Here is a 25,256-nt window from a genome sequence, read left to right on the forward strand (position 1 = left end):
CCGCCGCCCTCGGGCGGCCCCGCCCCCTCCCGGCTCCGGGCGGCCCATGCGCTCCCGCCTCCCCCCTTCGCATGGCTCAGCCACCCGCCTTTCCTGGCTCCGACTCCGACTCCGGCTCCGGCTCCAGCTCCAGTTGCGCGGCGGGCGACATGAGTGCCAGGAAGATCGCGCTCATCACGGGCATCACAGGCCAGGTAAGGGATAGCAGCAGTAATGGTAGCACAGCAGTGATGGTAGCCGGCGGCAATAGCCACTGTGATGATGGTGATGCCGGGCGGCAAGACTCATGGGCAGAGCAGGCTGATGGAAAAAGTGGGTGGGAGGGAGCACTGGTGTTTCTCCCTCACGGGGGCTGGAGTTGCGGGGCTTTGCAGCAGTAGTCGCTGCTTGCACTTCTCTCCGCCGTCCTTGCTCCCCTGGAGTTTGAGCAGGGTGTAGTAAGAGGGCACTGAAGCTCAGGGAAGCATGGAGGAAATGCAGTATGAGCTGGGGCAGGGGCTTTGCTTCCCTCTGTAGCGGGTGTGCAGTCCTGGGAGTCTTGAACATATGTTGGCAGCATTTCCTAGAAGCAGGACACTGGGTCCTCTGCTTTGCCTGTGGCAGGTGAGGGTGTTAGGTCTGTGGTGTGTGGGGGCTGACTGCAGCCGCACATAGAATTTGGGGGATGGAGTATATAGGGTAGTTTGGACAGCGATGCTCTTGAGTCGGGTGGGGCCTTGGCCTAGATGACTTGGAGGCCCCCTTCAGCCCGACTTCTCCCCTAGTTGTTCTTCTCCAGATGTGCCATCTGTTAGGGCAAATGTACACCAAATGCTGTCACTGTAGCGACGAGCTATGGCAGCATAGCGTCAGTGGGCACAACTGTGACACTGACGTTACCTGCGCAGTGCTAATGAATTTAGCTGCTGTGCAGTAGGGTTGGAAATGACTCCTGCGGTGCCGGGACTGAGCCGTAACAGTGGTTACTGCGCAGTCATTTAGTACTTGTTATTGTACAGTCATTTAGTATTTGCTTTAGCAACTGCGCAGTTGAGCGCGTGTGTAGATGCACTCTCTGAGTAACACAGTTTATTTTTATATAGAGTCAGTCTCACTGTTGTACAAGACATTGGATGTTCTACAAATGGCCCAATTGCAGTACTGCAACATCCGGTTCCCAGACTCAAGAGGAGAGATGAAACAGTTGCTTATATTTGCCTTTCCAGATCAGTCTGTCTTTATAAGTACTATCTGCTGAGCAGGTTTACCACCAGAAAAGAATGGGTCCTAACCCATATAAAATTCCCAACACAGATGTCTTGGCACCAGGCCTGAAATATGGATAGATGTGTGTTTTAGCATAGGTCTAATGGGTCAAAGCAGGGTCTTTTGAGGTCCTGGTGGTGTAGGTTGTTGAGCTACAGTTGGTGGTGGGACTTGGAATGAGCACGGATCTCCAGGAGCTCAGCCTCAGCCTGCCACTTCTCTGCAGACAGCTGGTACTCAGCTGGGTTCAGCTCTGGTGGCAGCAAAACCACTAGCCCAGGCTTGTAGCCAGGCCTTGAGGAGGCAGTGGATGCTATTATCCTGATCTGCTGCCTCTTATAGCCATCTGTCAGAAGCCTTAAAGTTGCCCTGTGCTGTTATGTACTGTCTCTCTCTAGTCACCCAAGTGACAGCCCCTTTTGTTCTGTGATGTACAAGCTGTATGCAGCTGCTTACTCTAGCTTTGAGCTGTTGTATGGTACAAGGGATTCATTTGGAAAACTCCACAGACCCGAAAGAGAGGCTTTTATCGCTGCATTGTGTCTAAGGCAGTGGAACTCGATTACCAGCCTGCAGGCTAGGACTGGTTTGCAGAAACGTGTCATCTAGGTCATGGGTCTCTGCATGGGTCTGGAAATTTGGTGATTGGGGGGGAGAGGGGGGGAGCAGTGACAGCATTAGTTACTCTTCTTCCTGCTGCCAAATTTCTGGACTCAATTCTGGTCTCATGGAGAGACTCGGGCCAAATGATGTGGCCTTCCATGCAGGATCTGGCCCACAGACAGACATCACTAGTCCAAGGTGTCGCCTACATGAGCAAATTGCACTCATCTTACTAACTTTCTGTGCTTTCTGTGAAAAGTCTTCTCTATACAAGACTTTTCTCCCCTTAAAAGCAGTGATCTGAAAGACAGACACTTCCTACAAGCAGTATCTTCTTGTGAAAATAAGCCTTCCTTAGGCTAGTTATTAACTGTCATGTGGTCACAATTGACTGTACAGTCCCCTTACAGTATGCTCTCACAATGGAGATCTTTGACAGAGGCTCAGGACTGGAATGGGCCCGCACAAAGTGAACATGTTTTGGTGTTTCCCTCTGAGGGCATCCACAGCAGAAATGAAGATGTGTTCATAGCAGGGGTAGGTTTAACCTAGCTAACCTACACAACAGTAATGAAGATGTAGTAGCAAAGACAAGCAGTCGCTGGAAGGCTAATGCCTTCATTGGGTATTTGGAGTGTGTTCTTAGTTGCAAATTCATGATGTAGTTGTACTGAAGATGTGACAGCACTTGCTGCCTTTGTTAGCTAGCTGAAAGCTAGCATGGATGTATGCCTTGTCCATACTCCCGTTATATGTGCAGTGCAGTTTGCTGTTGGAGGAAGGTTACTTGGAAAAGTGCCAGAAAGATGCTATACAACAGTTGCTTGTACTTATGAGTGCTTGAGGCTGTTATCAATGCATCACCCTTTGTAAGCATTATCCTTTTTAAGATTGGAAAGGGCAGAATTTGTATTTCCTTTTACCAACAGCATTTAACCACTACATATTAGCACTGTAAGGATGGCCTTTTCCATCTATAATTGTACCAAGCATGTGTTCAGATTCATGGATGATGAACTTATGACTGGTTAAATGGGACATGACTGCTGTACAGAACTGCCTGATGTCTCCTATAGACCTAAATGGAACTATTAGATGTTAATGGAAGAGACTGAACCCACTGCAATAAGCTCATCCGCCTAGCAGGTGAGTAGAGGCCTGGGCAACAGGTCTAGCTAGCAGTGGCTTGCTTCATTCTCCAGAAATGGGTGCAGATTAGAAGCTTCTCTAGAGTTGAGCTAGCAACTTATTCACAACAGGCCATGCAATCTTGTGTTAACCAGCTCAGGACTTAGTGATATAACTATTAAAGCTATCTCTGTCTCATCACAGGAGGCCACAGAGAAGTCACTACATTCAGACCTGTGTTTTATATTGCATATGTAATGTCCAGGCCACAGATGGGTCATATCTGGTTTGTCACTTTCTGCTGTTCAACTTTTTCTTTTTCATTTTACCCTATAGATTGAGGAGTAGTGTTGGCTGCCAGCTTCTATATAGGCTGACAAAGTGAAACCAGACTCGGCCAGTGGGACTGCTATTGAATGCTGCGCTCTTATTCTAATTTCAAAGTCTCCACATTCTTTCTCTCCTTTTTTAAACTGCTACACTAGGGAAGAGTCTCAACTGCACAATCACTGGCCACCCAAGAACTTGGTCTCCAGCTTAGTGGAGTGCATCTTGCTCTCCATTACCTGAAATGAATTTATAAGGGAGGCAGTTCCTGCAGTTGGATAGGTAAATTGTGGATGCTGGTTTACTTGTGACTGGTGGATGTATGAAGGAAAAAGCATTGTGGCCAGGTTTATGTCTGCAGTGTACAAGAATGCCTGGTGGAAATAAGAATAAGCTGTTTATTAAACAGCCTGTTGAATGAATAACATTCTACTTCTGTATAAAATGGTTGGGCTGTCTTTTTGCAAATTTTTTTGTTGATGTTTCTTTAACTTCCCTTTTCCCACAAAGATTTGCAAATTTATATATGGGAACATGCAGCATACCTTACCTGTGTTCAGACCTCCATCACCTATTTTTATGGGTACTGAAGCTGTTGTCTTTAAATAGAGACGAGAGTTGTCTTTAAATATGCTTCACTGCAAGTATTTAATATTTGCACTTTGAAAATTAGGGTGTCAGGAAAGTACTTCTCTAACAGTCAGTTTGGGTGGTGTCTTGCTATAAACTAATACCTTACAAGAATACCTAATTCAGTGAACAGTTGACTTCTGGACTGACTTTCTTATTGCTCATAAATTCTGTTTGGCCAATTACTGAATTCTAATTACTGAAGCCTCCCCCTCTTCTCCCCCACTTCTTTTCAGTGCATTGTCTCCACAGAGGTGTTTATAAGACGGCTTATAGGCCAGTAGGAAAGAGCCACCTGCCAGGCATTCATTCATAGCCTTGATTAAATTTAGTAGGTCATAGATGGTTAAAATGATTGTCCTGAATAAAGACTGCTGCCTTGTAGCTTTTGTGTACCAGGGTGGGAACTTATGCTCACCTGGATGCCACTCTCTTTCAAACCCTATTACTCTTTGGGAAGCACGTGCTGAGAACCTTGTGAGGCCTTTTGAGTGGGTGGAAAGTGACCAGTGGTATATTAAAGTGATGGTATATTAAAAGCATCTTCCCTTCCAATGGTCAATTCAGGCAGAATATAGGGGCCTGATTGGTTTTTTGTTTGTTTGTAAGTTTTTCTTTGTCTGTGTCCTAAACTTTGTGAACACAATCTCCGTGCAAATGGTGCACAGGTGCTAAAATTGCCACTTGGTGTACACCTGGTTTGAGAGGCTAACCTACTCTTCTGAGGGAGAAGACCTTTGGAAAAGGCCAAATTTGTTGTGGTATGTTGGTGTATAGTGTATGTGAGTATCTATAAAAACTGGCTGCTTAAAATGAAGCCATGGAGGTTGACAGCTAGAAGAGCAAGACAGAGCTTGTGAGGGAAAACGGGAGAAATACTAGAGGTAAAAGATGATGATAAAAGATGTTGCATGTTGATATTCCTAAACAGAAAGGTGGTAATTTGTGTAGCCTGTATTGAAGTTAATGTGGCATAGGTACTGTAGCCTACACGAGCAGTTGTAGTACTCCTTGGAGTATTTTTGTCAGATGGTGATCAGTTTTGTTATATGCTTGGTAGATGAATGGAGATGAACACTAGGGAAATAACAGGGTTGACTATTTATTAATTTATTTATTTTAATATTTGGTGAAAGGTAAAATAAAAAGGGTAATTTTTCTGTACAAGAATGAGAGGGTGTAATTATCTTCAATCAGGGGTTGGCAGCCTTTTGCTACTGTAGACCTCTGCTTGTGACTCAACTCCCTGCCATGGATGCCTCCGAACCAAAATGGCTGCCAAAATTTTACACAGCCCTCCCACACAGGTTCTTTACCATCTCCTAATCTTTCTCCAAATTTGTGCAGTGGCATCTCTTGTTAAGGGAATTGCTACAGCAAAAGATTTGAACCTTATTCAGTGCAACATTTTTGGTAGAACCAGAGTATTACAGAACATCTTTTCTGTGTCTTGGCCTAGTATTTTGATAGAATAGGTAAAATTAGGTGGCCCAATGCCTTCCTTACAGGCTCCTTTTGAAACTGATACCTTCTTCCTAGCCCTTTAGCTCTTGTGTCCTAGGTAGGAATTAGAGCATGAAATGCATCTGGAAAGAGTTCTGGGGTTTGTGCTCTTCAGGAGTGCAAAAATAAGAAGAACTGTAGGTCTTCACATGTAATCTAAAGGGCAGGATCTTAACCTTTCTCTTGTCATTTCACATTCAAAATCTTGCATCTGTTAACATTGCCACCTTAAAGGTCTTAGTACATGTACATGACAAGAAGAAAACCTGACCTATAGATGTGTCACGGTGCTTCTGGTAGTGTCACTTTATCATATTTCTCCTTTTATCATTATAATGTGGGTTGGGTTTGGTTTGGTTTGGTTTGTTTTTCTGAACTGCTACTACAATTCATTCCTCTGATAAGGAAGAAGCTCTCATTGTATGGCAGAGTTAATCTTGCCACTTCCTTGTCAATACTTGCTTAAATGAACAGGATGTGTGCCGGACACAAACTGGAATGTTCAAGTGGCACCTGAATTGCCACGTGTGTCAGTTAGCATTGTGAACCTGTTGTGGGAGGGGAGAGAGTACAAGATTTGTCCCAGGAAGCAGCAAAGCTAAAGCTAACTTTCATTTGTCACTCTGCACGGGTACAAAGTAGGGTGGAGGTATGAAACTGAAGTCGCACTTGAGTCGGTGAGTTGCTACCAGAGCACGTGGGCACAAATTATACCAGAAGCTGTTAGTATTTCTTGGTATGAAACTACATGGCTTAGCAGCAACTTCCTATCCATGTATTTATATTAAACCTGAACAGAAGACAAAATTCTTTTGTCCTGCACTCATTTTGCTTGGTTATCTTTCCCAGCTGGATGGATACATTTCACTGCCTCTTTCAAGCCCTTATAATCCTTTTTGGTTTTCTGGTAAGGGATTTTAACATTCCTAGAAACAGTTTCTTCTTATGTAGAAACTTGGTAGACTCCTTATCCTTCTGCATAACTAGGTATTCTCAACCCAACTGACACCAAGAAGACTTTTGTAACTCATTGCTCCGCAGAGTGGATTGATTTGGGGAAACTTCTATTTTGCATAAACTAAATTTGAAAAAGTTACTAATAGCCTGGACTTGGACATTGCAAACAGGGTGTTAAAGTTACTTTGGTTTACAGAGTGGTAGGTAGGCATGGTGCTCCAAAAATCAAGTAATCGGATGAGCTAAAACAGGTATGGAATTGCCAGTGTGATGTCTGTTCATGCATCTCATACCCTAGTTTGAGGGAGTTGCTTCTAGAATAAGAAACTAGTAAACTAAAATTAACTGAAAGTATGAAACCAAGCTTTCCCCACTACAGTGAGGAGAAAAAAGACTGGCAAGAGATGCACATTTTTTCTTATCTATAGCTACTTAGCTTGCATCTTATTGAACCACACTCTTCATTCCCATTTACAGTGTCAGTGTCATAAGCCTACCTTTAGATGGTCTTAAGGACAGAGGAGTTATACTCCTGTAGAAAGATTTTTACATTGGGCAATAAGAACTCTTCCTCTACACTGCATTTCAAGAGAAACAATTTCATGACTTGTCCTGTTCTGAGTGCAAAGCGTGATTTATTTAAAAAAAGCAAACTTCTTCTGGAAAGCTTTTCCATTATCTCCAGTAGTTTGACTTTTCCAAAGAGCAATTTCTACCCTCTCACTAATTACAGACCCCCTACAGTCACATATCTCTGTGACAAACAACAAGTCTTTCTACTTCTATATGCTTAATAATGTCACTGGTTAAAGGGCAAAACTCAAGGCCTGCAGCCTTCTATGCCCAAAGGAAGTACATTTTTATAGCTGACAAACCATTTGGCATGGTGCACTTGTTCCTACTGGAGCTTTCATGTTTGATTCTTCATTGGTCTGTCTCCTGTAGATGTTTTGGGGCAAATAAGCCAACTGTGTTTGGTTACACAATTATTTTAAACAGTCTTAAGTTGCCTAAATATGAAAAGATCTATAGCAGGTATTGGCAACATATGGCTTTCAGGCTGGATCTGGCCTGTTGAGCAGGAGGGCTTGCCTGTGCTTGCGTCCATTAGGGATGAAAACAGTTAAACCTTAATTTATATTTATACTGTTGACCGCCTGCCACTTACCACTTAGTGACCTCCAGCTGGAATGGCCCCAGCCCCTTACGTCTTTATCATGCTCCCAGCTCTGTGTGGGCACCAGGCCTCTCGCAGGGAGCTGTGAGGTAGGAAGCAGCAGGCACGGCTGAGTGACTAGGGGGTGCTGCCCAGCTGTGGAGCCTTGGCTTTCTCTTGCCCCCACAAGCAGGGGCTAGGGCTGCAGATGAGGATGGAGACAGGGCTGCGGACCTTTCCTGTGCTCGTATCCTGCCACCACAGGGTGGGAGGGAGGGAGGTGCCAGGTTCCCCACAGGTATCATGTGGGGTCATCCTGCCGCAGCAACGAGACTCCCAGCCCCATGGTGGGTATATACCTGGCTTCTCTGCAGCAGTGGGGCCTGGGCAAGGAGACAGACTCCCTGTGCCTCCCATCTCACTTGTGCAACTGTGGTCCAGACCTAGAAGGCTCCTTTGACTAGCTGGGCCCACCCCAGCTTCCCATGGGAGAAGGGGAGCTGGTCCTAGTGGGGCAGCCTCTGCCAGGTATGCTGTATCTGTCTCCTTCCTGTTTGTGATGCTAAGGCCCCATGTGGCCTGCCCAGCCCTGAGGCAGGCCTGAGCATTGAGGAGGTGCCACAGCAACTGGAGCAGGCAGCACCAGGCCTGAGTGCTTGCTGGCAGCCCCTTGCACGGTGAGCATGGTCCCAGGGCATTCTTGAGGGGTGGTGGCATTGCAGGTATCCTGCTGGGAACATTAGGGCTGCAAGGTTGTTGGTTGTAGCTGCAAGGTTGTTGGTTGTAGCCATGTTTGTCTAAGAATGTTGCCTGCTATGTGCTTTAGGTAGATGTGGTATCTTTTATTAGACCAACTAAATAGTTGGAAAAAATGTTTTCTTGCAAGCTCTCGGGCACAAATGCCCTTCTTCAGGCATAGGGAGACTCTGTAGAGACATCTACTCAAAGAATCTTGCCTGCCTTAAGGTTGCAAGAGCAGCCTCCCAGAGTGAAGCCCCTGCCCCTCAGGAACACCCACGTTAGACTGGAGCTGGCTTGTTTTGATCTGCAGCTTGTAAAAGTTTGCTGGCCACTGCTCTATACTGTTCACACAACTGTTCTTAATTAGTTTTGTTCTAATTTCTCACTTGCTTGTTGCACACAACACAGCTTTGTTTGCTGTTGGTCTGCTGTTGGGTTTATCAGATGTGACTGATCCTTTTTTCTGCTTTTTCTTGTTTCAGTTTAAGGGACTAGAGTAGCAGCAAAAAGAATTATGTGGACATTCCCAAAGAAGGACGTTCTCTAACCAGAGAACAGGTACAGCAGGTGCACTCGGTTCATTGCACATGTGACATTTGCTGCAATAATTAATCTGCGTGGGAGGAAATGCAGTTGTTCAACAATGTACACAGAAAATGGGAGTGCCAAACAAATGCACAGAGCTTCAATTTTATATGTAGCAATCAATCTAAAACAAAGGTTTTTCTATAAGGACTGTAGTCTTTTATATCCTTGTTCTACTTCCTTAAGGCTATATGGTTGGTTTAATAAAAGGTAGTGCCAAAAAAGTTCTGGCCTCATTTTATTTCTTGGACCATCACTGCTACAACAACATTCCAGCCCTACTGCAAAGATCCAAGGCATTTTTGTTCCCTCTTCTCCAAGAAGGCAGACTGAAAACTGGCCTGTTGCCACTTGTTGAACCCAGCAAACCTGAACTTCACTAAAGGACTGAGAGAACCTTCACATAGCTTGGATTCAGTGGTGCCTGATGAAGTTGGGTGGGGGTCAGCAAGAGTCAGGCCCCTTGCCAATCTGAGCATCCCAAACAGGTGTGGAATCCCCATTGTTCCCAGACAGGTATAAGCAGCTCCAATAAAACTTCAGAGGAAGAGGCCTGGGTTACAGGAGGGGTGTACAGGATAAATACCAGTGTTGAGACTCCTGCAAACCATTCTCGGGAGGAGTGACTGCAAAAGATATACTGAATTTCTCTCCAAGATGGATGGATTAGACTTGCATAAATTTAAACTATATCATATGCAGCAAGCTGTGATGTTTGTTTTTTGACGTCCATGCAATTAAAAGTGAGGCTTTCATTGGTCTCTTACTTCCTCCATAATCAGTGCAGTGGTCTTTCAGTAAGTTCCTATCTAATGTGGATTTGAGATTTAAAGATGAGCATTATTTTAAACAAAAACATACAACCCAATAACTTCGCTTAAAATCTTTGATAGTATGTGCAAGGTAGAATTCACTTAAGATTCAACTGCTAAATAGTAGATCATATTCTCCTTTGAGTCTGTATAAGCATTGTCAATGTTAACAAGGTTGATAACTGTCCTTCTACTGCATGAACCTTGGTGGGAATGTTTGTGAGGACAGGGCTTTGGTGCAGTTGCTTTTTTCACAGTAGTCTCAGTTGGGCCTCTCAAGGGATAGCTCTTTCTTTTTAAAGAAGATGCCTTGGTCCTACCACTCTATTGGCGTAGCTTGATAGGTTCATTTGTTGTCTAGAATTTTTTTTTTTTTTTTTTTTGTGACTGCAGTGCAACGAGACTAACCTTCGGATTGTACACGAACCTCTTATTTTTTCACAGTAGTCTCAGTTGGGCCTCTCAAGGGATAGCTCTTTCTTTTTAAAGAAGATGCCTTGGTCCTACCACTCTATTGGCGTAGCTTGATAGGTTCATTTGTTGTCTAGAATTTTTTTTTTTTTTTTTTTGTGACTGCAGTGCAACTAGATACTAACTTTCAGATTGCTGTTTGGCACCTAAAACAGCAACAGAGTCTCTGGAGCTGTGGAGTTGCTGAATTGTGAACACAAAACTTTGTTTGCACTTGGTTTACAGTTGCAAGTATGTATTTTCTATTTGTTTGGAATTTTTTTTCTTGTTTATTTCCTTGCCTTGAATTTTTTTTGTAACAAGGTCTAGAAACTCAAAATTGAAAGCACAGTTTAATGGCTTAAGCTCCCCCTTCCCCGCCCCTCCCCCCCCACTTTAGGCAAAGTTTTTATTTCCTGTTGATAAGGAGTTTTCAAATCCATATAATTACTGATATTGCTTTGTAAACGTTCACTCCCTTTATTAAGGCCATACTGGGCGTGTTTACACAAGATGCTAACTGCACAATAGTTTTTAATACTGCGCAGGAGCGTGTCACAGCACAAACAGTGCTAATATGTTACTTGGCAGTATTTATTGGGCTACTTCACAGTCGTGTCACTAAAAAGGTGTGTGCTGGCACTACTGCACAGTTGTATAATCAAGTCCTAAATGAATGGGCAGTAACTGATACAAGTACTAAATTTTAATGCGCAGTAACTGTGGTGCATTAATGAATATAGATGCACTCACTGTGTTCCAAATAGGCACTTGCGAATGTATTGTTGTACATTTATTGTAGTCATTTCTCTTCTTGTTCACTTGTGTTTCTTCAAATTTTGTGAAGTAAAAACAACTTCTGGGTGTAGAAAAGACATGTTAACCTCAGGTTTTGAGTACCTTTCTGGGTTACTTGGAGTTGGAAAATGAAATGACCCTCCTGACATTAATTACATCTACTATAAATAATGCTGTTCAATTTCTTTATTAGTGATTTGGATGATGGGGTGAAGAGCAGCCTGTTTAAATTCGCAGACGACACCAAGATTTGGGGTGAGGTGGGCATGCTAGAAGGGAAGGACAGATTACATCAGGACCTGGACAGGTTACAGGGGTGGGCAAATGAAAATAGGATGGGATTCAATACTGACAAGTGTAGGGTGCTGCACTTGAAGTAGGAACCAGCAGCATACCTATAGGTTGGGGAAACTCCCTTCTCGAAAGCACAGTGACAGAAAGATCTTGGAGTCATTATTGACTTCAAGATGAACATGGGCCAGCAATGCGATAACATGGTCAGTAGGGCTAACTGTACCTTGTCCTGCATCCGTAGATGCATCACTAGCAGGGCCAAGGAGGTGATCCTCCACTTCCTATTCGACACTGGTCAGGCCGCAGCTGGAGTACTGCGTCCAGTTCTGAGCGCCGCACTTCAGGAGGGATGTGGACAGCATTGAGAGCCTCCAAAGGAGGGCCACTCGCATGATCTGGGGACAACAGGGCAGACCCTATGAGGATAGGCTACGGGACCTGAACCTGTTTAGCCTTCGCAAGAGAAGGCTGAGGGGGGACCTGGTGGCCGTCTATAAACTTTCTGAGGGGGACCAGTGGGGTTTGGGAGAGACCTTGTTCCCCAGAGCACCTCCCGGAGTAACAAGGAATAATGGCCATAAGTTACTAGAGAGTAGGTTTAGATTAGACGCACTACTTCACACTCAGGGCAGCTAGGATCTGGAACCAACTTCCAAGGGAAGTAGTGATAGTTCCTACCCTGGGGGTCTTTAAGAGGAGGCTTGATGTCTACCTGGCTGGGGTCATTTGAGCCCAGTTTTCCCTCCAGCCCAGGGCGGGGGGTCAGACTAGAAGAACTGCAAGGTCACTTCTGACCCCACATCTATGAATCTATAGTTCCTTCTTTTCTCTTGCAAGCTACATTCTTGTTCTCTGGCTGTTTAGTAGTCTATACAAACTTGTTACTAAATTTTATATTTAAAGAAATTCAGGTAAAATTTCAAATGTTAAACTGTTTGTTTCTTCCCTTATGTAGTATGGAAGAATGTTTTTGAACTTTGAATTTTCAAACTAGAAAGTAACATTTCAGTCACTTAAAGAAATAGCAGACGTATTTCATTTGATGACATAATCCATCTGATCTGCAGCAAAAGTCATATTGCCAGCAGTATTTTTATCACAGCTAGCATCTAGCTAGCCTAAACAGTTAAATTACAGTGAAATGTAATGCATGCTCTGCAAATTGAAAATAACCAGTACAGTACCTGTAACAATGAAATGGTCCAAACAGTTTGCTGTTTGTTTTAATTCAATTGATTAATTCAGAAGGGGTGGTTATATTATTATTGCCAGTGTAAAACACCTGTGCATTCACCAACACTTCAATAAACTGGGAAATGTGATAGGAAAGTAGCATATTTGGATTGGTGGTATGCTCTTGCTTATGTTTTCATTTGCACTTACTGTTGTATACAGATGCTACCTCCACTTAAAACTATTTACCCAGGCTCAGCCAGTAGTCTTTTGATACTCATATTGCAAGTATTCATGACTCTCTTCAGTGTCTGTAGCAAATGCAATTCTTACTGTTGCTGAGACTGTTTCTGATGTTGGTACTCTCCTACATTTCTCCAGTAATACAATTGGGACAGATTTTGCCACCTCTGCTTCCTGTGGTACAGTATGTTGCTGTAGATGTAGTAGCAGAACCAGAGGGCAAACATACTACATGCAGCTGCCCTGCTAGCCCAGCCGTGTGCTGTTTGGGCTTGATCATGGCCTGATCTGGACTGGCCTCAGTCAGTCAGTGCACAGCTAATCCAGAGTGAACACCCTGGACCTGCTGTCTGTGCCAAGTGTAGCACTTATGGCACTAGGTCTAGCCCTACATGTCATGTGCAGCATACCACACTGGTTCCATCTGCCACATGCAGCGCACGAGGCTGATACCAGTGTGTCCTGCATGTGAGTTCAGTCTGAGACCTGTGGACTGGAACCTATGTTTTTTCCCCTGTAACTTTGGCACTTCTAGATCATGGATAGCAAATATGCGGCCTGCAGGTAAGTGTAAAGATATTTAGATGGCTGGATCCAGCCTGCATGCCAGGCTGGGTCTGCATGTCAGGCTAGCCCAAGACTTACAGGCTGGACCTGGTGCTGCAGGTGCTGTTTATGGCACGGCGGGGCCGGGGGTGTTAATCTGGGGCATGAACAGTGTATGGCACCTGCACTAGACTAACCTAGTGCAAAGGTTTCAGGACTGGTCCAAACTAGACTGTCAAGGCCAGCATCCAGGGCCAGTCTGGCAGGGTGCCATATGCAGTGCACACCATGTGCTGGCCCCCTGCACTGTGTGCAGTGCCAAATCTAGTGGGGACCCAGTACATGCTGATATCTAGAGCCCAACCAGGACTGGCCCAAGAAGGTACCTGAGCAGTGGGCATTGCCCACGGTGCCAGGTCAAGCCTGCATAGGGCTTGTGGGCTGGCTCCACATGGCCCGATCCAGCTACAGACTGGCCCAAAGATCCTGCTGTGGTGGGCCAGATTAGTTTGACACCTGCTGTCAAGGATTGAGCATGAGAAAAGGTGGCCAAAAATCAGTTAAAGAGAAAGTTTTCACGGAGATGAAAACCCACATTTTTAATTAAAGCTTGTGGCCTGATGAGACATGTAATATGCTGAACAGACCAGTGTTGTAAACTTGGTCTGATCAGTAGTAGTATTTAGTTTTATAACTTGTGTTTCTATCAGATTAATGCTAAGAAGGAATTTAGAAAGTAGTTTTTTTTTTTTGTTTGTTTGTTTTTTCCAGTTGGCAGTCACAGACTAAAAATGAGAGGTTTTTTTTTTTTTTGCTTTGTTTATTTAATTGCATATATTTTGCTTCTATGGTACTGTTTTTTTTGTATCATTTCTTTTAAAAAGAAAATACTTATAGGTGTAGTTCCTGAATCTACTTTTAGTTGATGTTCAGTGTTTTTTAAATTCACGTTGAAATTTCCTTTAATTGGAGTTGGAGAGTAGTTTGGGTGGGGATGAAGGAGAAGAGAAACCAATTCTGGTATATCTTTTATCCATGAGCTGTAGTGTCTTACTTCTGTCTCTTGGCTTTTACTTGGGGCAGTTCCAAAGACTTGGTTCTAACATGTTTACAAACAAAATAAGAAAACCTCTAAGCCCTCAGTCAGATTCCTACCACGTTGTTATGCTCAACAAATTATCTCATAGTGATGAATTGCCTCACAAGGGTTAGTAGTTTAATGTTTTTCTCTTCCTGTGCTGATTTACTTGCTATTGCCTCAGTTCATATGATGATTTTTCATATTACTTGTCAGTATTAATTTTTATCCTTTCTAACTATGTCTTTAAAATTTGCATAACAGTGTGTGCAGAATAGCAAGTTTGTTAGGAAAAAGCTGTTCTGGATTCTAGTTGCATCTGCTTGGGAGTTTTGACTCGTCTTTTTTTTTTAATTATATATGTCTGTTGCATGGTCTCCCATCAGTATGCATGTTGGTTTACTGAAGTGCTGAATCTCACTTTTTTTTATGTGGGGGGTGATAATTGCTCCAGGATGTCCTTGCAATCATGTTTACATATGGCTAGTTTTTCACAAATAATGGTTTTTCATGTATCTCCTTTTTCCCCACAAGAGCATATTTTGTCTGAATATGCGGTCTGACCCCACCTGCCCGTGACAACTGCAGATGTCAGAATAAATCTTAATCTAATAATGATCTCTTGTTTGTAGTTTTGTACTACAGACAGGTAGGTTTCTAGGCTAAAGGAGTGCTTGTTAACCTTTAACAAGGGGGAGTTTGAGACAGTCTTGCTGCTAGGATATTTGTCTGCATGCTAGCATCTTAAATGTACTTTAATTTAGGAATTAAAGTAAATGTTTCCCAACTATTTTCACAGGAGTAAACATGAGACTAATGGATGATAGAATGCAGGATCTCTTATCACCATTATTAAAAATTGGAACTATTTTATTTTCTATTCCAATACTTTGGATAAATGCTTTCCTTCTAAAATAATTATATTACAAGAAATTGATCAAAATCGGAAATCCCCAGTCAATATTATTAATAAGTATAGTTGAGTCTATCACTAGGTAAAGCACAGTCATGCTGCCTCTGTATTTAACCTTTTATCAAGTCTGAATAAGGGCAGTTTTACAGCTGTGTGTTAAATGCTTGCAGATAAAATGGAACTGATGATGGTCTTTATAGTGCCAAAAGTAGCATCTCCTTTACTGTACATCAGTTTCATGGTTAGTATTAATAGCCGTTTCCTCACAGATGTTTGCTGTTATACCCTTACAAGGAAACATTTTAAGTTTCAAAACAGTGACTTGAATTCCCTTAGATAAGTTTTCTTTTCCTTTTGAGATTTGCAGGCATGAAATAAGATTTCATATATCCAAAATGCTCATTTCTTTCTTTATCATTTAAAAGCAGAGTATTGTGGTGTTAAGTAGAAGCTGAAAGTAACTTACCTATGCTTTAGAGTGGACTGGTCTTGTCTGATGTTTCAAGTCCAGCCCCCTTTACCCCCAAATAGTAGTTGTTGTTTAAGTTTTTCATAGGTATATTTGGTTATCAGGATATTTTAAGAGTGCGACATATGTTTAAGTAAATACTTGGTGTATTTTAGAGATGGTGAACCCTCTTCTCATATCTAATGTCAACACGACATTTGAACACATTAGCAGTGAAAAACCTTTCTGGAAGATGCATACGTAAGTGTATCTTTACAATATGGATATTGGACATCTTCTGTCTTAAAGCATGTAAAACCAACACTTGATCGCCTTTCAGTTCTTTCAGTTTGAGCATCAGCACTAGGAAGCTAAGAAAACAATGTGGAGCATTAACATCAGAATCCAGAATAATTTAGTTGCTTATGTTTTCATGAACTGTCTGAGGTGTGACCTACCCTTATACATCATAGGGAGAACCAAAAACTTGGTAACCACTTCTGTGCTTACTGTTTTTAAACTTAGTAAAGTAGCTGGAGAGTGATGCATTGCATCTTGTGGTTGAAGTAGGATTAACACTATAATGCTCTGGGGCATAGAGCTGTCTGGCCTACCAGATAAATTAATTTGAGTGTAACTGGAATTGGGTTATACTTTGTGCATACCTCTTGCCAAAGGAAGACTTGGATATTGTAGTCTTCCTTTATGCATGGCTTTGAAACCTGGAGCTATCTCTGTTCAGCTTGGATCTAAAGAGTTTTTTTGAGTGATGCAGAAACATGGATTGTGAAAATGATAATAGTGCAGAACAGATAAAAAAAAAATAGATTCTTTGCAGAACCTTTGAGATGTTCAAAGAAGTGGGTGAAAGAGAGAGATGTAATGATACTTCAATCTGATTTCAGGAACACCTCCTTTTGCATTGCATGTAGGCACATAGTCACACATGAAAATGGATTATTTATAAAGTATTTAAATTGGATATTCTTATTGCATTTAAAATGGTTGTTAGATTCCCCCCCCCCCCAGAGGGACAGTGCTTAATATGGGAACAAGGATCCTATCCGTATCTAACACTGACTTACTTCTTGGCATATTGTTACCCTTCTTAATGCGTCATGGTGAAACTTAATTCCATGAAAAAGACGGTGCTCATTGTGTAGCTAGAAACTGGAAAAGCTGAAGTTTCTGGATTTGCTGCTGCTTTTGATGTCCAGTTTGTTAGGTGGCTCCAACCTTGTGACAGGTAGCACAAAGCCTGACAAGAGCATAGCACCTCTACACTTTGCCAAACAGCTGGTCCAATGAAGGGAAGGCGCTACGTAAAATTGAGAGGTAATCATGTTTCAAAGGCAGGAAAAGGACAGAGCTACCTCAGGAGAAATTATTATGTAATAATATTGTATTGTATTTTAAACTGAAGTTCACTTGCTTTGTAGGACAGTAAAGCTCTGTCTGTGAACTTGAAATCTATCCTTCCCATTGTGTTCTTAATTTACATATCTGTCGTCAAATAGCAAACTGTCTGTCATGCTATGGAAGTACCATAGTGTCATAACTGAACAGATGAAGCATATTTTTAACATAAAGTTTGTTCATGTACATTCACATTGGTGAAGCGTAGGGTAGTGTAACATTGGAAGGCCAACATAATGCATACTTTGCTGGAGGATTTGAAAAGATCTCAGATAAAGTCAGCCTTTGCAAGAACCCTGTCAGAATTAAAGTTGGCGTAATGCAGTGGTTCTCAAACTTTTTCGGCTCAGGGCACCCATTGTTAGGCTTGAGGAACCCCTTGGAAAATGCTGGCTCTTTATTTTTTTCCATAGTCAAAAGAGTAAAAATTATAAAGCAGTTTTTCTGTTGCAAAAACCGCAAAAGGTCAGATTATTTTTAACACTGGATTCCTTTTTGAGATCTCTGGGTTTATCTTGTGAATCATCATGTTTTGCATACCTACCAGTGCTAACATGCAACACTGGCACTTCTAAAAGGATCTCAAGGCAGCCCAGGGTGCTGTGGCATTCTAATTGAGAATTGCTGGTATGGTGCCTTGCATCGGGGTGCTCAACCTTTAGCCCACAGGCCAAATACATCTTATCTAACCCATGGGGCTCCCCACAAGTCTGAGAATTTTGGTGGTGGGGGAGCAGTGACTGTTAATATGACCAAATTCCCAAGCCCTGCTTGCCTGGTAGAAACCGGGTTGCACCACTTACCCCTGCAGACCATGTTTGGTTTCCCCCCACTGCCAGAGACCAGGCTCAGGCTGGGCTGCCTCCATCCCCTCTCTTCATGGCCAGATGGCCCTGGGTCGGGATCACCATCTGGTCCATGGTTGGACCAGGCACTGCCCATTTGGCTCGGGGGGGGGGGCAGGGAAAGGGTTGAGCACCTTAAATGGACTCTGTCCATACAAAATTATATCACCAAATAATGTAGAATCATAGAATCAATGAGTCAGAAAGGACCTAGACATCATCTAGTCTGACCCCCTGCCATAGGCAGGAAGGAGCACTGGGGGCGGTAGGGGTCATAAGACCCCAGCCAGGTGCCTATCTAGTCTCCTCTTGAAGATTTCCAGGGAAGGTGAGAGCATCACCTCTCTGGGAAGCCTATTCCAGGCTCTAGCCACCGTTACCGTGAAGTAGTTCTTCCTAATATCCAACCTAAACCTATCCTCCCTCAGCTTGTGGCCATTGTTCCTGGTGACTCCAAGGGGGACCCTGGTGAACAGACTTTGCCCAAGTCCCTGCTGCTGGCCCCTGATAAGGTTGTAGGCAGCCACAAAATCCCCCTTCAGTCTCTTCTTGCGGAGACTGAAGAGATTCAGATCCCTCAGCCTCTTCTCATAGGGCTGGCCATGGAGGCCCCCGACCATATGAGTGGCCCTCCTCTGGACCCTGTAATTTCTTCTTAAGAAAGTTGGCTCTTTGTCTTTAAAAGACCTGTTTTGTGCAGATTTGTGGTACTCCATGGGCTGGCCAAGTACTTCTGAGGTGTGTTTAAAAAGAAATTTGATGTATGCCATAATTAACTATAAAAAAAATAAATAAATAATAGAACCAATGTTTAAATAAACCTTTGTTTATAACACAGTTCCTTGGAGTTCTTTCTTCTAACTTTCCTGTCTTCTGTAAGCTTGATGTATTTTCACTTATAAATACATTGTGGAGAATGAACAGTTTGAATCCTAGGATTGCATAGGAATATCAGTAATGGTCCATCTTCTAGGGAATAATACTTTTTTGGGAGAGATTGTATGATTCTACATGGAAAAACTGTTTTGGACTTCTCTCTTCAAATACGGTACTAAACAATAACAATTGGAAGTACTAAGAGTTTCTTTTACAGATGGGTACTTGGACTCCTTTGTCCCTGAATCCTGGCTAGTGCTGCCTGCATACCGGTTCCTGGTTAGTTTGATTTGTTCTTTTGCCACCCCCTTCTCCCTCCAATTCCCCTGAGGGCCACACATTGGGGAACACATCAGTGCAAAGAGGTGTGCCTTGGTTGAAAATGTTGCAGCTGCCAATTTTTTCTTCTTTTTAATAAAGAAAACCTGTTGAACACTGCTCTTGTCTCAGCTTGGTCCCTCTTCCCATTGACACAAACCAGCAAACTGTTGGAGGGGGCGATTTGTGAGAGGGGTGAAATAAGATGGGGAGGGGGGTATACCACTTCCTGCTGTGGCTGTGCCACTCCCCTGCAGCTGGACCCAGGCCAGGAAAGGGGCCATAGGAAGCAAAAAAGCTCTGCTTGGTGGGTGGATGGGCTGGGACAGGCAGTCTCCAGTGCCAGCTCCAGTCCTAGTGACAGCCTGGCCCAGTTGAGCTGGAAGACTGTCCTTTACCTTTGTTCTAGTTGCTTCTGTGTGTGCTAACTGCCTGATCTAGACAAGGCAGTTGCTAGGGCTAGGGGGCATGGATAAGCTCTGAGAGTGGGGGCAGTATAACATATGGTCCTGGCATCAACACCCAGGCATCCCAGTCCCACTCATCTCATCCACCACTGTCTGTTGGTTCAAGCCCAACCAGGGGCCTTTCTACTTCCAGAGACCATGAGTTGCTGACTCCCTTGCACCACATATCCAGTCCTGGGTATAGCTCCGAGTCGGGGTATAATGGGGACTGTTTCCCCCCTGCTTGTCATCCAGGGGCCCCTCCCATGGGACCGCTCTTCTCATGCATGTCCTGTAGCAAACGGAGCCAAGAGTCAGCTGTGCACACCTAGCACTTGGAGAGAGCGACCAAGGCTGTAGCATCTCCTCTGCTTTGACACCTCCACGTATCCCTTGTGCACTTTGCAGCTTTGTGCCTTGAGTCAGCATTTCATTCTCAGCATGCTGTTCTCACTTGCACAAGTGGTGTTTCTGCAGTTTGACAGGGGAGACATAGAGCCTTTGTATGAAGTTGCAACTTTTGCTGGTAAAATGAAGTACAAGGGCAGGAATCTGGGACCCTCCCAGAGGTTGCCTGGGCAGTCACACAGAGACAAGGAGGTTGCTACGAGAAATTCACCGGCACTTTCCTAAGTCCTATAGCAGTGCTGGGCCATGTGCCAGGGAGGGAGGTCCCTCTAGGAACTATGGTGGGCACCTCCCTCCACTTCCCAGACAGGGTCTGGAGACCTGGGGTCCTTCAGGAAATCGGAGCATCCCTGGAGCAAGCGGGGACTGACCACTCTGAGGAATGCCAGCAGAGCCCTTGCGCTACTCCCCCTTTCCCCCTGCCCCCCAGTCCTTTCTTTACAAAGTTTCAGCGCTGTTTCTGTGTAGGAGTGGTACTTTTTCTCCAAATGCTTCCCTGGTGAGAGTCAGCTGGGCCCAGGTGAAGGAACTTCCCCACTACTTCCGGGGGGATGCCAGACAATATGCCTTGCTCCTGCTGGAAGACATGGTCCCCTGGGAGGCGGTCAGCACCTGGAGGGAGTCTGTCTGTTTTGAAAGCACATGGGGGAAGCTCAAGTTGCTGTTCAACAGGAGACTCCACCTTGCGTGCTACCTGTAGCTCTGCTATGAGCTGACACACATGGATGAATTTGCAATCACCATAACTGTTGATGTGATGCTGGACCCTTGACTTGACCCATGTAGAGGTTCCCCATACCTTGGCTACCAAAGAAGTTCTGGTGTGCACTGTCCTTAGTTGTTACTTTTCTGTTTTGAATAAACTGCATGGGGTGAGGTTTTCTTCATGTTCAGGGCTTGGGGAGGTTGTGCTGTCTGGGACCAGGGTGGGGGGAGGACGTCGCTTAAGGGATTGAGACAAGAACTGCCTGCATCATGCGACTTGGGGTCACCTGGTACCCATAGACTTCCCCTAGGGTTCAAATCAGATGGGTATCCTCAATCTGTGCCTGGGGGGAATCACTCCATGCATCTGGAAGGGGGGGTAGCGAACAGGTATTGGTGGGTCTTGGGGCTGTGTATTTGGCCATGGTCCTTGGGGTCAAGGGGTGGAGGGTTGAGGTGCTCCAGTCAGGTGGAGGGCATGGGCTCAAGTTCCAGAGCCTGACTGTTGACTCCTGTGGCATTCGAGCTTTTTTCCATGCTCTGTGTTCCACGCTTCCTGCTCTCATCTCTACCCAGGAAGATGTCAAGAGAGCTCAGGTCCAGCAACAGCTACAGCTTTAACTCCACTACCCGATCCTGCAGTGATGCGGGGACCAGAGCCCTGTGGACCTGCTCATAGGCAGCTGGTTGTTCAATCATTGCAGGGTTTTCCTGTGCTGCCTCTTCTGGTGGGGTCCCTGCCAGCAACTCCCCCTGCTCCCTGGGTGCTGTAGGTGTATGGGGTGGCCCTGTCCCTGTCAAGGAAATGGGATAGTTCCTTGTAGAAGGGCATGCTCTACATCCTGGTCCTGGACTTTTTATTGGTGTTCTTGCATGTGCCTATACTGAATCTTCATCTATTTCATCTTGGCCTGACACTGCACCCAGTCCATGTTGTGGCGGTGTACTTGCATTTATTGTAGGGATATAAATATTGTTTAAAAAATGTTAGTTTAAGCTCTTCTAATTATATCAGTTAAATGATTAACTGATAACACAGGAGCTTCAACATAGCTGCTGTTGGCAGCTGCTTTGGCTCTTAGAGCCCTTTGACTGCGGGATGTGGGGGAAGAGGCAAGCTCAGACAATGAAGCCCACATGAAGCCATGCCTTGGGAGGGAGGGAACAACCATGAATCAGCAGCTAATTGCTTAAGTGAGTCATTGTGCTGCTCCTGGTTTTCCTCTTAGGCTACTGGTATTGGTTCCCCTCACTCCTCCCTCCTCGTCCTCTGCCTTCTGGTTCCTCCTGGGGCACCACGCAGCTTCCCTTCCCTCCCCCAACGCCCACTTTCCTGCCAGACTGCCTGCCTGGAGGTAAAGGATAACCAGTTATCACTGCACTTCTCAGTTAAACGATTTAATTGTTTAACCTTTCACACCCCTAATTTGTTGAGCAATGTGCATGGAACACATTCCTATTGCCTTGCCTTTTGTGGAGTTGCTGCTGAGTCTTCTCTTTGCCCCATTTCCTGGAGTCCCAGTTGTGTGACAGGTTAGGTAGTGGAGGAGGATGGGACATGTTCCTTAATGCTCTGCAGTGGTACCAGTGGCATCTCAGTGTCTGCGGATAGGTGAGGTCTGGGTTCAAGGAAGTAGATGGATAGACAGAAGGAATGGTGGGTGCACACTGATGTGGGTTCTAGCACATGGCTACCCTTCTCACTGCAGGCCCAGTTTTAATTTTTCTCCTATCACCCCAGCCCACCAGAGGTGAGTCACGTGTACTGGCTGCTTCCCACTCAGAAGTGTTGTCTATTCTGAGGTCTGGGTGGCAGGATGCCTGGCTCTGGCCTCTGAGAAATGGTATGCAGGTGCCAGGCATGTGGTCTGTAGGCTTATGCCCAGGCACAGGAGCATGGTGGTTTCTGGCTGGGTGTGCAGGTGCCAGGGTTAAAGTCTGCATGTATGCCGTGGGTTGCTTCATGATGGGGTATTGGGGATGTGGGGACGTGGCCCAGGGGCTTGGGTCCCCAGGTCCCATGGCTCATGCAGGGCACACAAGCATTTCCCGCCCCCCCCACTATCTATAGGGAAACAGTACAGAAGTTGGATGCACCATCCCACCCTAAATCAATCTGAATTGAATGTACCTTGCACCAGCCCTGTCTTAAACCACTTGCACCATTTTTAAACCAGTCTTTGTGCACTGAACTTCTTTATGAATATGGGTTTAGATTAATTGCCATTCAGTTAGACCAGTCTAAGTGTAATCTCTGTGTACTCCTACAGAAAAGTAGAAACTGAAACAAAAAACATGCTCCCCAAGTGCCATAAAATATTAAATAGATGAGTGTGACATGAATCTCATTTTTTGACACATTTTGAGAAATGGATGCCAGTTAATGTTTCTTGTGATGGGATATGAACATAGAAGAAACACTTCTGCAGGAAGAAGTGTAATCAATGGAAAATGTATGAGTGGTAGAATCTGAAAGGACTACTTTTTTGACCAGAAAAGTAACTAATGCATTACTACTAGTTGCTTCCTGACTAGCTGTTTCTACTGCCTGGCAAAAAGATAATGTAAAGTATGGACTGATTGATTTGGTCTTGTGGGGTTTTGTTTCATGTTGACGGGAAGGCAAATAATAAAGCAGAGACAAGTCCCTTTCACTTTGGTTTCTGCTCTTTTCCAGGCTGCCATTGTGTAGGAAAAACTTCACTTGGCTCTGTAAACTCTAACCCTGACGTGTTAATCATATGGTAGGGAGGTGTTGCCTTTCTTTTCCTGACTTGCAGTATTTAGTGCTTAGTAGCAATTGTGGTACAGTAAAGCTCTCCACCTAGAGGTAAACGGCAAAATGGCAGTTTATCAGCACATGCCTTTGCAAGGCAGAATTAATACGGAAGACCTTATGCAAAGTAAGATGATGAACATATAGGCCCAGTTTTCCTAAGGTAGAAGAATATTTGGGTTTATTTCAAATAAAACTAAAAGGTAGTCTTTTATGCATTAAAATGGAGTTATAACACAAATATTTCTTTTTGTTCATTATAACTTTTTTTGCATGGGCATACATGCTCTGATTTGAAAAATAGATATAACAGAGTTTTTAAAATAGTAGTTGCTTACATTGCTTTTCTTAAGAATATTTTAGTAATCTTTTCCCCCTTTTTGCATGTGAACACGCACGTATTATACTTGCTGAAGTCAGTCAAACCTAAGACTTTAATGACTAAAAATGAATTTATTATTACTTCTGTAAAATGCTGTAACATATAAGGTAACAAGGAAGTAAAAGGCTTTTCCTGCCAACTATTTATCTGATTTTCCTCCTCTCTCTTTCTTTTTCCTTTAAATCCTTTTGAAAGGTGTTCTTTCATTTTTGGGTTGTATTGCTGTATCACAGCTCAGCTCTATGCCATTCACTGCCTTTGGATACTTGGAGAAAATCCCAATCACTAGTTTTGACTGTCAGGGAAACTTCTGTCAGAATTACTTTCAGCAGTGGTTGCTACATTGTGTTAGTTTTTTGGAGGGACTAAATTAGGGTAGGCAGTTACTTCAGCTGGAAGGCCACTTAACGACTTCTTGTGAGCTGTTGAGGTCCATAAGGGTAGCTCTGCCCCCAATCACCATCTTGGGATTTGAAGTCCCACCTTTAACCCCTGACCTTTGCCACCAGAAGTCCCTCCCCTTGCCCCTAAAAGTACTCCTTTTAGGAGGGGGGGTATGCTATCTTGGAACCAGAACCCCCCTCCCCCCCCAAAATTATATACTAAAAATCAAGCATCTACTATACGTATTTTAATTAGGGGTGTACCAATGGTTGGTTGTTGACCAGCTGTATCACCCGATACTGATCCAATTGCTAATATGCAGCCTGGCAGCTTGGAGAGCAGTGTCTGGCTGGTAAGTCTGTTGCGGGGGGGAAGGGGTTTGGGGAGGGGACAGATGGAGGCCCCTGTGGTGAGGGCAGTGGGGCAGGGCATGGGATGGAGCTGGCAGCTTGTTTGGAGGGGGTGGCGAGTGACTCCTGCTGCTGTGTGCACCTCCAGGGGAACCATGGGAGCACATGCCCCCTGGATCTGTTCATGGGACAAGGGTGGGCTGCAACTGTGCAATTGCGGGCTGTGCCAGGGTCCTCCCACTGGCTGTGCTTGGGCCAGGTTGGATAGTGGCACTGCTGGGAGGGGACCTACAGGTTGGGGGAGGAAATGGTGTTGGCTCTAGGCCCCCTCTCCCATAGACCCCCCTTCCCAGCAGAAAACTGTCACCCATCCCACCCAGCCTGAGCACAGCCTGGGAAAAATCCAGCACAGCCCATGAGTTCACAGCGGCAGCCTGCCTTTGCCTTGTACACAGATCCAGGGGGCATGTGTCTCCTCCAGGGATGTACACAGTGGCAGGAGCTGCCTCCCCATGCCTACCAAACAAGCTGCTGGCTCTGCACCGCCAGATGCTGCTCTCCAAGCTGCTGGGCTGCACTCCTGGCTGTGTGCGCACTGCGGCTGTGCGTGTGCATGTAGCATTTATTGGCAACATTATTGGCCACATTAGCCAAAAAAGCTGATTGCTGATGAATGTCAATTTCATTTATTGGTGCTGATTATGATATAGATTGATATGG

At 44.5% G+C, this 25,256-nt stretch overlaps 1 protein-coding gene across 1 annotated transcript in view; it reads left to right on the forward strand.

Moving 5' to 3' along the window:
* Positions 1-56: 56 nt before the first annotated feature.
* Positions 57-25,256, forward strand: part of GMDS (GDP-mannose 4,6-dehydratase) — a 577,786-nt gene continuing 552,586 nt past the window's right edge. The window contains exon 1 of the mRNA XM_019542456.1: positions 57-194. Within this exon, the coding sequence (XP_019398001.1) occupies positions 72-194 (123 nt within the window). The 5' untranslated portion in view covers positions 57-71. The remainder of the gene's footprint in view (positions 195-25,256) is intronic.

The sequence above is a fragment of the Crocodylus porosus genome, unplaced genomic scaffold, assembly GCF_001723895.1.
Source record: "Crocodylus porosus isolate Cpor-Errol unplaced genomic scaffold, CroPor_comp1, whole genome shotgun sequence".
In the NCBI taxonomy this organism is placed as follows: domain Eukaryota; kingdom Metazoa; phylum Chordata; order Crocodylia; family Crocodylidae; genus Crocodylus; species Crocodylus porosus.